Genomic DNA, 12,405 nt, shown 5'->3' on the forward strand with positions numbered 1-12,405 from the left:
GGTTCACAAAGAACAATTTATTCCTCAAAACCCTTCTCAAAATTAAAGTCTTTGCAATGTGAATAAAAAGCAATTAGGAGGGAGCAAGGCAACCGTCTTTAGGGAATGATTTCCAAAACTGACAGGATTTATTTCCTGATTTCAGGCAAGGTTTCCACGATAATATTAATTACTAGATCTTCACACTGGAGGAACCTATTGTCCTTGAAGTATCCTGCTGTCAAGCAGCTTAAAGATCTAACCTCCATTTTGTGTAACGGGAAGCAATAAATAGTGACAACCAAAATTTAAATCTCAACTCTTAAATCATCTTCTAGTGGTTGGAATAGGAAGTATGCCAGTCCTAATAACATCAGAATTGAATTATAGGAGCAATTCTACACCTTGATTAAAATGCACCGCTTTCAATGACATCAATTCATATCAGTTATGGAAGTTCGACCCATAGAAATTAAATTCTATGTTTTAATTAACAAGTTCCTTGAATCATTTAGATTTTTTTAAGACAATGGAAAATATTGGCTGTCCCAGTAAAAAAAAGAGTTTTAAGGATTTAAGCTAGTTTTTTTTCATAATACTACTGTTTTTCATTTAGCAACAATCCTTCTATCATACTAAATTGTAAGTATAGACTACAACTTCCTATGTTGTTTCTATTTCTACTATGACAATCTGATTTTTCTACTGGAAATATTCATATGAATGTGCAGTTTACACATTTCAGCAATAGCTTACGTACCTTAAATTGTTCAAGAATCTGGACAGCGTTGGTAAGCATGCTCTCTGCCTTAAATTGGGCAGTATTATTCAAGTATTCAAGAGGTAAAACACCCTGAGGGGGCCAAAAAACAGAATTAATATTTAGCAGCATAATCCAGGCCCAGAAAAGCAAGCATTTTTACTAAGAACTATGACATCTTACAGTACATAAAGTAAAACAGTACCTTCAGAATTAGAGAACCATATTATTCACAATGAATCAGTACACATCTTCTACTAATAGTAGCATAAATGTCAGCTTTGAAACGGGACCCTTCATGCACATTGAAGAAAAGAAAAATTGTCCACAGAATGCTATGTAAGACTGACCCCTTTAGATAACTTCCAAAAAATAAATGGGTTTAGCTACCCCATTGTGTGTGAGAGAGAGAGAGTCATCTTGCATATCAGATAAAAGCATCTTGGTTTACAAATGAAGTTCTCTTCTCTCAGAGGTTGTGTATTCATTCACAATATTTTAACCTTACTTCTCCTTATAAAGGTTGGTTGATAGATATGACAATTATTAGGCAAGTGTTTTGCTTATTAAAAATTGAAAATACAATTTCAGGGCTCCATTCTATAAAGTGGAACATTAGACATTTCAGTTCATTTCATGCGGGATTATAATTTCATGAATCAGCTGCTATGAAGTCATAAAGAGGGTGACTGTGAATTGAAGAAGTGATTCAATTATCAAATGAATTATTAATCTCCCTCCCTCCCTCCCCCCCTCTCTCACACACACACACTCACTCACACAAAGTAACAATTATCTGAACCCCCAATAAAATACATTTTTCCAAGCACACATAGATTAAAGAATGAGTATGACTAAGGCTTCTTCCCTAAAGATAATATAAACCAAATTTTCAAATGCATAATTTCTCCCAAAAGTATGTATTATTTTTTATTTATCCATTAAATTTATACCTGCTTCTCTAAAGTCTTCTCTTACCCCTAAAACAACAATCCTATGAAGTACGTAGATAATCATGTAATCACTCAGTGAGTTTCTATAGTCAAGAGAAGACTTGAACTTGGCTCTTCCTAGCCCTGGTTCAACACTTTCCCTATTACATCACAGAATATTTCTTCTAAATTTCTTGCTCCCAGAAACAGTATTCAAGTTAACCAGGGGTGGGATTCAACCAGTGTAACAACCGGTTCAGTGAGACAGTTTCTCTATACTGTTGCTCAGTGATAGCACTTTGTATATTTTGAAGTTAATCTTTGCACTTATCTATTTATTTTGATATAAGTTTAATTAAAAGGAAGAATCTAAGGAGGGACTGGGGTGAGGGGAGAGAAATCACCCAGGTGAGAAGGACACAATAGTGTTCACCAATCTGTCCATGAGGGACCCTGACCCTTACTGGAAGCAAGGTCATGATTTTGTATATATCCAGCCATTTGTGGTTCATTTAATAATGTGATTAAACAAACCATGGTTTCATGTAAAATGTGAACCTGGTCTATAGAGAAATTTCAACACGGGTCATTTTCCATTGAGAAGAAAAATAGCATATTAACTTACCACTGAATTCAGAGGAAAAGGAACTCCAATAAGGGAAGCCATCAGTGGTGCAATGTCAGCCTACAAGCAGACAAAAAAGTCTCCTTTGAATGCATACTTAAGCAAAATTAAAAGCTGAAGTCTCTTTTATGATGTATTTTCATAAAACATTTCTATATGCATGACATCCTTTCAGATAATTAAAAAATTGTTTCCATGTTTAATGGATGGGAACTTATATTATGCATCGTTCGTAAGAATTCAATCTGTGTCAACAGAGCACTGAGAATAAATGCTCTGCAAACAAAATTGTCTCCATAATGGTAACAATGGATGGGCAAGCAATGTTGCTTTAGAAACCAGGAAGGGTATTACAGATATAATATTCCCACTATAGTGCAGTTCTTGTGCTGAAAGCATGTCCCATATTTATACTATCAGCAGGTAAACCCATTTCAAATTTTGGCTATAAACAATTAATAAAACAAGCATCAAACAGAATGAATTAGTGACATAGATAGATAGATAGATAGATAGATAGATAGATAGATAGATAGATAGATAGATAGACAGACAGACAGACAGACAGACAGACAGACAGACAGACAGACAGAGATTGACTGACTGACTGACAAAAACTGGAGGCAGAGGGGCCTGCCCATTAATATAACTTATTATCATAATTATGTTTCTTTGTACCATCTTAAAATAAAGTAAGTTAAAAAAACAGTGGGTTTGAAGCAACCAGATACCTGATTCACATCTTGGCGTTTCCACATCTCCAGCTTCCATTCTGTAAGTGAGGAAAAAAGAATGATAATTTATGAGGGGAAAAGATAACTCTTTTGATACTTAGCAGTTATAAGCTTATCCTTCTGATAGCTTTTCTTTATATTAAAATATATTTGTGCTCAAGTGGCAGAATATAGTATTAAGAAATTTACTCACGGGTACACAAATCACTTTAATCTGAATCTGAAGAATCACAAAGGAAAAGCTACACATCAGAATATCCAAGACCTTCTCTTGGATGGACAGCTATATGTTGATAAATCACTGATTAGGGTCAGCTTTATGTATAGGTAATCTACTTCAAGTGAGATGGGCAGCCACATAAATTTACTAAATAAAATACAGTAAACCAGAAAATGATCCAGAAACAGTTAAGGCAGAGAGCTGCAGCACATTCTAAAATCATGCATTTTTCTTTAACCAATCTGGCCATAGTTCTGTGGCTCATTGTCCAAATCCAGATTATTAGTTAATTAAACAGCCAATAGTCTTTCTAGCAAAGATTACTTTTTCCCCACCCCAGAAATAGTAGATAAAATTCTATTAGAACTATATGCTTGTTATGTTCATTTTTATTATTTTATTAGTCCCAAAAACACTAACAGCATTACAAAGATGACCTGAATACTTGGTTGGACATGAGATGACCAGTTCTGTTAATGTGTTCAGCATCCATGAGTAATTTCTTACATTTGGTTAATGTTAGGTTCATCTTAGCACTTCATTTAATGTGTTCTTTTAAGGGGTGGAAGATATGCCTATTTTTATCTTGGATTATTACACTACACAGTTAATTTTAAACTTAATTATCCCTCACATTTCCAATATAGGAAAATCAACCTTGGACACAAGAATGATTCATACTCACAGAGAGTATGATGTTAAACAGTATGAGCAAAGTGAAGATTAAATGTGGGAAGCAGGACACCTGGGCAAACAAGAAGAATGCTGATGATTTCAGGTATCATGAAGAAAAATTAAAGTCATCTGAAAATCTGCTAATTTACAATTAATTTAAATGCATTAATCTATTTAATTAAGTTTGATTAAAGATGACAAGGGACCAAACTAGCCCTGTTTAAAACTACATCCGGCTCATAAAATCAGGCCCACAAATCAAAAGTTTCAAGTAAAATTTATTTTCTGCAAAGGAGGATTTGCATTATGAATATGAAAAACAGTGGCTCAAATGTTATTGAGCATTGTGAGAATCCACCTAAATATAATGGTTTCTAGTAAAAGTTTACTCCCCATTCATTTAATGAGGATTTTATCAATGTAACAGCAGCAGCAGCTAATAACACTAAAAACTGTCCTTTTGTCTGTATAAAAAAGGTATTACACAAATAATTGCACAATAATTGCACAAATAATTACCTTTTAAAAATGTGTCTTCATATGGCTGTGAGGTAACCATCCGAGGATATTTGATTCCTGCTCCCCAAGCAATTAGGGGTGTTAATGTTTCTGATGGATGACTTGCTCCATGAGTCCCTAAACACATACAGAAAATAAGCCAACGTTATATTATTGTTATTATTATTATTTTTAAAGCTGGCTTTTGAATACCATTTCCCTACTCTGCTCATCTAGAGGGCAGTCTGCAGCTTCAATACCATTCAAATTATTTCTTCATGCAACTTTCCCTTTTGCTTCACAGTTTACCTACAACTGCCTTTAGGCTTCTGAAGGATTGCCCCAATCTGGATTTTCAATTATATATTCATATAGCATTTCTCTGTATCTACTACTACCAACCAACAACCTAAAACTAAGGTTTACTCAAATTCCTACAGATGCCTCAGGCACTTCATTTCTTTACATAATAGTAAAAGTTTTGTCAACTCTTCTACCGTATTTCTCACAAAATAAGGCCGGGCCTTATTTTTTTTTTGAGCCCTGAAAAAACGGCTAGGCTGTCTTTTCGGGGTGACTTAATTCCACCCCCTGCATACTCGGGCGGGCAGGCAGCGACGGTTTGGATGTTGACCTCAGCATTGGTGGGGCACTCCATATCGGGAGACCTTCCGCCACCGTTGCTTTCCCTTCTCCCTGTGCTGCTGTGGCGTTTGGAGCAACGCCGCGGCATTTGGCGCAGCCACGCGGCATTTGGCACAGCCACGCAGGGCCAACCAGGGCTCCTCCTTGCAACCAGAGCCTGGTGGAGATACTCGGCTTCAGGCACTCCTGTCACTGCCTTCCCGGGCATCGTTCGAAGGCAAAGCCCATTCTTTTAAAAATATCATCCTACTACTGGTACGACAAAACCTCCCCTGCCGAAGAGGGCAGCCAAACTGCACGTGGGGAGGCAAATCTCCCGGGGCCGTAGTGCAGGGTCGGCCCACCCCGGGAGAAGCACCCAGCCGCCATCCCTGCCTGGCGCTGGGCAGAGTGCAAAGATCTTCGCCTGGGTTGCCCAGTGCAGCTGACAGGCAGGCCCTCCTACCCAGCGGCGGAGCTCTGGACAAGGCAGCGAGCGCCTCCCCAAGCCCTCCGCTCACCCCCCCCAGGGCTGCGCCGGAGCTGGGTGGGCTGGGCAGAGCTGGGAAAGCAAGCTGCGGGTGCGCGCCCACCTGCCAAGCTAAAGAGCCAGGCTGCCCCGAGCTTGCCTTCCTCCCCAGGTCCCTCCAGCCTGACCCCAAAGGGGCCACCAGGAGAGGTCACCCAAGGCAGTGATAGCGCCCACCCATCCGTGGACAGGGAGGCAAGGCGATAGCCTGCACCACATCCTCCTCCGAGCTGAGCCCCACCGAGTGAGTGCCTCTGCCTGATGTCCATGCCACTGCAGCATTTAGAGCTGCTGGCTCTTTTGGAGATGCATGGGGATGGGGACGGGCTGGGCTAGGGGTGGAAAGGATGGGCAGCTTCAGGATCTCTCCGCCGGACCCGCCGACCAGGGAAGCAGCGCTGCCGTCGCCTTGCCTCCTTGTCCATGGATGGATGGGTGGGTGCTATCACTGCCTCAGGCAGCCTCTCCCAGTGGCCCCTTTGGGGTCAGGCTGGAGGGACTTGGGAAGCCAAGCTCGGGTCGGCCCGTCTCTTTCTCTTGGCAGGCGGGTGTGCACCTGCGGCTCGCTTTCCTGGCTACCCAGCCCTCCTGGCTTCGGTGCAGCCCTGGCAGGATGAGCGGATGGCCCAGCGGAGAGGCGCTGGGCGCCCCAGGCGAAACTCTTGGCACTCTGCCCGGCACCAGGCAGGGATGGCGGCTGGGCGCTTCTCCCCAGGTTGGCCGATCCTGAGCTGTGGCCCCGGGAGATTCGCCTCCCCACGTGGGGTTGGGCTGCCCTCTTGGGCAGGGGAGGCTTTGTCGTAGGGGTAGTACGGAATCATTTTTAAAAGAATGGGCTTTGCCTTCAAACGATGCCTGGGAAGGCGGCAACAGGAGCGCCTGAAGCCGAGTGTCTCCACCGGGCTCCGGTTGCAGGGTGGAGCCCTGACTGGCCGTGCGTGGCTGCACCAAACACTGCGTGGCTGCGCCAAATGCCACGGCGTAGCTCTAAATGCTGCAGCAGAACGAGGAGAAAGGAAAGCAATGGTGGCGGAAGGTCTCCCAATATGAAGTGCCCCACTAACGTCGAGGTCAACGCAGGCAGCACCATATCCTGGTATGCAACAAAAGTACTTCATAATGGCAAGCCCCCCCGCCATCCTCCCCATTTTGCATGTTTAATATAGGCCTTAATTTGGGGGGAGGGGCTTAATTTCATTTTATGCCTATAAAACATGCTGGGACTTCCTATTGGGGGAGACCATATTGTTGGAGAAACACGGTATAACAAACTGTTTGCTCATTAATTTCATCAGGCTTAATTGTCACTCCAATTTTTTAATCATTTTTAATAACTCAAGATCTCTCATTTGCTTAAAATGAGTCTGCCACTTTTCTCTTCCCATTTCTTAGCTTGAACATCATTCTGAAATCCCTTTATATTTTGCTCCTGCATTTCTCATCATTAAGCATGATTACTTAGGTAGTAGGGACCTGGCTACACATTAGTCAACCCATCCTATATGATCTTGATGTTTCTCTTCTTCTTGTAAACCACCTACTAAAGTCTAAGCTTTGGTTCTTTTGTTCCTAATTCCAGCTCAATTTGCTTTCATTTATTATTTGTAGCTTAGTCACATCTACACTGAGCTTTTTTCACTTTCAATCGGAACATCTTAGGTGTTATTACTGAAATATCTCTAAATTCAGTGATGGGCAATCTGTATTCCTAACAAAGTAATCTATTGAGGCCAGAGGTGGTATTCAGCCGGCTCTGACCAGTAGCAAAAATTTTGACTGGTTCAAAGAATCAGCAAATACCACCTCTGGCTGGCCCAGCCCACCCACCCCTACTCTTACCTCTTACCCTCTCCTATATTCTGTTGTTTATTAGCTCAGCTGATTCACATTGCAGAGCAAATTGCCGCGCTTCAGCTGAGCTAAAAAAACAGCACAGCTCACCAGTGTTAAGATAGAGGGCTGTGTTTGAAGCCTGCGCATGCGTGCATGAAGTGAACTCTCCGAACTGGTAGGAAATTTTTTTGAAACCCACCACTGATTGGGACCTCATAATATGCCCATGATTCAGGAAGGATGTGGCTATTTAAGAATAAAATAACTTTCCTCTTTTCCCTGACAATGACTTTTCCCTTCTTATCATACCTCTCTCTCTTTCACTCCCCACAATAAGCTTCAGAACACCCAATTGATCACTGATTCACTTTTGCCTTTTAAATGAACTAATGGTTTGATATGAATATATACCAAAGACCAAATCTGCAGATAATGTATATGCTTTGTCTATTGTAAATCTTGAGATACCCTGAGGCCATGATGGCGAACCTATGGCACACGTGCCACAAATGGCACGCAGAGCCATTTGTGCCAGCATGCGAGCTGCAGGCAAATTTACCTTACTGTGCATGCTCGCACCTCACAGCTGATTTTTGCCTGGTTTGAAGCCTTTTTTGACCTCCCAAAGGCTTGAGGAAGGCTTCTGCAGGCTTTGCAGGCCGAAAACTAGACCCATTTCATCACTTCCTGCTTTTCCAAAAATACTGCAAGTGATGAAATGGGGCTAGTTTTCGGCCTGCAAAGCCTGCAGAAGCCTGCAAAAGCCTTCCTCAAGCCTCTGGGAGGCCGAAAAAGGCCTCAAACCAGCTGAAAATCAGCTGTGAGGTGCAGTGCATGTAAGGGGGTGGTGGGGGTGGGTAGGTGGGGATTGCATGCACATGCATAGGGTTTGGGGGGGCACGCATTTCCTTCTGGGTGCTGGCACACAAGTGTGAATGTGCAAGCACACACACCATTTTTGGCACAGGAGCCCAAAATGGTTAGCCACCACTGCCCTAAAGACTCCTTTAATAATTTTTTCCAAGTTTAACATTGGATGGAACAGTTATAAAAGGATTGCTTCAGATGTATCTCCAATACTAGGCTGCTTCTAAGATAAGACTGATTCAGTTGAGAATGTAGTCATGCTAGGCTATATTTAGACAAGCGGCCCTTGGCTTATAGCCATTTATTTAGTGATTGTTTGGAGATACAACAGCAATGAAAAAAGTGACTTCTGACCATTTTTCACGCTTACAGCCTTTGTAGCATCTCCATGATCACATGATCAAAATTTGGACCCTTGGCAACTGGAATATATTAATGACCATTGCATTGTTCCAAGTTCATGTGATCCCCTTTTGCGACCTTCTGACAAGCAAAGTCAATGGGGATGCCAGATTCACTTCACAACCATGTTACTAACCTAGCAACTGTAGTAATTTACTTAACAACAGTGACAAGAAAGGTCATAAAATGGAGCAAAACACACTTAACAGCTGTCTAACTTAGCAATGGAAATTTGGGGCTCAGTTGTGGTCATAAGTTGAGGACTACCTGTATTACTCTGCATCTGTAATATCTATTCTCTTTGTTTCTAAATGACAATAGTGCTGTGAATATAAATATAGCACATTTCTAAATATTTAAATTCCAAAATATAAATAATCTTATGTAAAGAAAATACTGGCTTGTGTGATGAATAAAGAAAGCAAAACATGGAATACCACAATGGACAAAGATTTTCTGAGCTGAACCTTTATAGTGTTCTGAAATAAAATCTCACCCCAGTCTGTCATTCCATGGTCAGAAGTTAAGATAAAGGCCGTGTTGCCATCATTTCCATAGAAGCCCTCAACCACTGAAACAATTTCTTGTATACCTTCATCAACTTTCCTGATATTGTTCTTATATTCCCTACAGAAAAAGCAAAAGATTGTAATTGTGAATCTAGAAGTACATTTGCACAAGATTTAAAAATAGGACCAATGAATAATAATAAAAGCATTAAATGTTTTCTGTCTAGTTTATTTTTTACATTATTCCTTTCTTTGCACATCACATTAGACAACTGAATGTAAAGCACTCCAAGCATTTAATTTTCAAACATGACATTCCAAAATGATCAAAAGAATCAAAATGCAATAGTTTATTTGGATGAAAGTCTGTTTGAAATATTTTTTTATTATAAGTTGTCATTTTTTCACCCGCACATTCAGATTGTAATGGTGTTAACCTGTTACATTTCCCAAAATATCCTTTGAGACTTCAAATTCTCAAAAAAAGAAAGAAAGAAAATGAAGAAAGAAAGAAAGAAAACATCAAACTTACATGCCATAACTTGCTTGCTTTATTTATTTATTATTAAATAAATTATATGGCCTTCCAATTCAAACATGTTGATTCCACTTCATGGGAATTGCCATGGCAGAACTTGGTGATTAAGGAATAACTTCTGTGGGAAAACATTCCAGCTGTCTATATAGTCCAGTTTAAACATTTTTCTTTTTTTTCACTTTGTTCTGTCTTTAAGGAGTTACTATTACATTATTATTTTAGTACAAGACATTAACACTTCTTATAAATATAGAATGTTCCAGTCCTTCCATCAAGCATATAAAAAAGTAACATTTATTATTAATGCAGAAGGAGCCATGCTTATCAAACTGGTCTTTTCCTCAATAGCAACTTTGCCCCATTCTCTTTCATGCTGTGTCAGAAGATATTTGTAATCCCTCACTTGTCTAACACATCAAGCTTCTTAATTTGAGAATTATTAAAAAGCTTAAAGCTTTACCACAAAGTTTGGAAAGATTATGGTACAAGGTGTTAGCAAACTGTCTAACCTACAGATTTTACATAAATGAGTTAACCCATTTTTTCCAGAGTCATAAATTCATCTCTCACTTGATATAGATATAATCATTATAACAAAATTAACCCAGTTAAAATAAAACTGAAAATTAAACCACACAAAAGAAATTGTTCAAATATAGTTACATACTTTTTATCCTATTAATTTCAATGGAGGATTTAGGCACATTGCTAATTCTCTCACATATCAAGTGTACTCTGCAAAAATGCCTTTATTTAGTAAACAGAATAGGAAAAAGAAAGAACAATAAAAGGAAAAGAAAAAAGAAAGCCAAACACCAAAGAGACTTATAAAGACTTCTCATACATGTTTATACAAATTTTACAAAGCACTTTCAATAAAGGATTTGCATAATTCATAATCATTTATATATACTGTAACCTATATCTATAAATAATTTGATCGTAAGTTGGAAGTAACATCAAGTCTTGAATCCACTGAATCACTGGATAATATAAATTAAAGGTATTTAAAATTGTATAGCTTTTGTTGTACTTATATTACAGGTAAAACTTGAAAAATTAGAATATTGTGCAAAAGTTCATTTATTTCAGTAATACACCTTAAAAGGTGAAACTAATACATGAGATAGACTCATTACATGCAAAGCAAGATAGTTCAAGCCGTGATTTGTCATAATTGTGATGATGATGGATTACCGCTCATGAAAACCCCAAATCCACAATCTCAGAAAATTAGAATATTACATGCAATCAATAAAACAAGGATTGTACATAGAACAATATCGGACCTCTGAAAAGTTTAAGCATGCATATGTATTCAGTACTTGGTTTGGGCCTCTTTTGCAGCAATTACTGCCTCAATGCAGCGTGGGGCTCGGGTCAGGCGAGTTTGCTGGCCAATTAAGCACAGTAATTCCACGGTCAGTGAACCAGGTTTTGGTGCTTTTGGCAGTGTAGGTAGGTGCCAAGTCCTGCTGGAAAATGAAGTCAGCATCCCCATAAAGCTCGTCTGCGGAAGGAAGCATGAAGTGCTCCAAAATCTCCTGGTAGACGGCTGCATTGAGCCTGGACTTAATGAAGCACAGTGGACCAACACCAGCAGATGACATGGCTCCCCAAATCAACACAGACTATGGAAACTTCACACTGGACTTCAAGCATCTTGCAGTGTGTGCCTCTCCATTCTTCCTCCAGACTCTGGGTCCTTGGTTTCCAAATGAGATTCAAAAGTTGCTCTCATCAGAAAAGAGGACTTTGGACCACTGAGCAACAGACCAGGTCTGTTTTTCTTTAGCCCGGGTAAGACGCTTCTGACATTGTTTGTTGTTCAGGAGCGGCTTGACAAGAGGAATACGACATTTGAAGCCCATGTCCAGGATCTGTCTGAGTGTGGTGGCTCTTGATGCACTGACTCCAGCCTCAGTCCACTCCTTGTGAAAGTCCCCAACACTTTTGAATGGCCTTTTCCTGACAATCCTCTCCAGGCTACGGTCATCCCTGCTGCTTGTGCACCTTTTTCTTCCACACTTTTCCCTTCCACATAACTTTCTATTAATGTGTTTTGATACAGCATTTTGGGAACATCCAACTTCTTTTGCAATTACCTTTTGAGGCTTTCCCTCCTTATGGAGGGTGTCAATGATGGTTTTCTGTTAAGTCAGCAGTCTTTCCCATTATTGTGATTCCTACTGAACCAGACTGATAGACCATTTAAAGGCTCAGGAACCCTTTGCAGGTGTTATGGCTTAATTAGCTGATTAGAGTGAGACACTTTGAGCCTAGAATATTGAATCTTTTCACAATATTCTAATTTTCTGAGATTGTGGATTTGGGCTTTTCATGAGCTGTAAGCCATAATCATCTCAATTATAACACATCATGGCTTGAACTATCTTGCTTTGCATGTAATGAGTCTATCTCATAAAGTCACATTTTAAGTTGCATTACTGAAATAAATGAATTTTTGCATGATATTCTAATTTTTTGAGTTTCACTTGTATATTTAAAAAATATAAATCATACATTTTTACCTTGAATGAGGCCGATGAGCATGACCATTTGTATCTAATCCTAATAAGTGCAGGAAGAAAATGATTTTTTGTTCATGAAGTTTAGAAAACAATGTTTCATTGTTTTTAGCCGAGTTGAAGAAATCCTAGATCAGAAAACCAAGTAAATT

General features: G+C 39.7%; 1 protein-coding gene across 1 annotated transcript in view; it reads right to left on the minus strand.

Moving 5' to 3' along the window:
* Positions 1 to 12,405, minus strand: part of PIGN (phosphatidylinositol glycan anchor biosynthesis class N) — a 77,520-nt gene that overhangs the window by 46,659 nt on the left and 18,456 nt on the right. The window contains exons 6-11 of the mRNA XM_026701071.2: positions 12,257 to 12,381; positions 9,175 to 9,305; positions 4,445 to 4,561; positions 3,028 to 3,068; positions 2,297 to 2,356; positions 740 to 832 (exon numbers count right to left, since the gene is read on the minus strand). Of these exons, the coding sequence (XP_026556856.2) occupies positions 740 to 832; positions 2,297 to 2,356; positions 3,028 to 3,068; positions 4,445 to 4,561; positions 9,175 to 9,305; positions 12,257 to 12,381 (567 nt within the window). The remainder of the gene's footprint in view (positions 1 to 739; positions 833 to 2,296; positions 2,357 to 3,027; positions 3,069 to 4,444; positions 4,562 to 9,174; positions 9,306 to 12,256; positions 12,382 to 12,405) is intronic.

The sequence above is a fragment of the Pseudonaja textilis genome, chromosome 3 (genome assembly GCF_049901715.1).
Source record: "Pseudonaja textilis isolate UNSWEBS1 chromosome 3, rPseTex1.2, whole genome shotgun sequence".
In the NCBI taxonomy this organism is placed as follows: domain Eukaryota; kingdom Metazoa; phylum Chordata; class Lepidosauria; order Squamata; family Elapidae; genus Pseudonaja; species Pseudonaja textilis.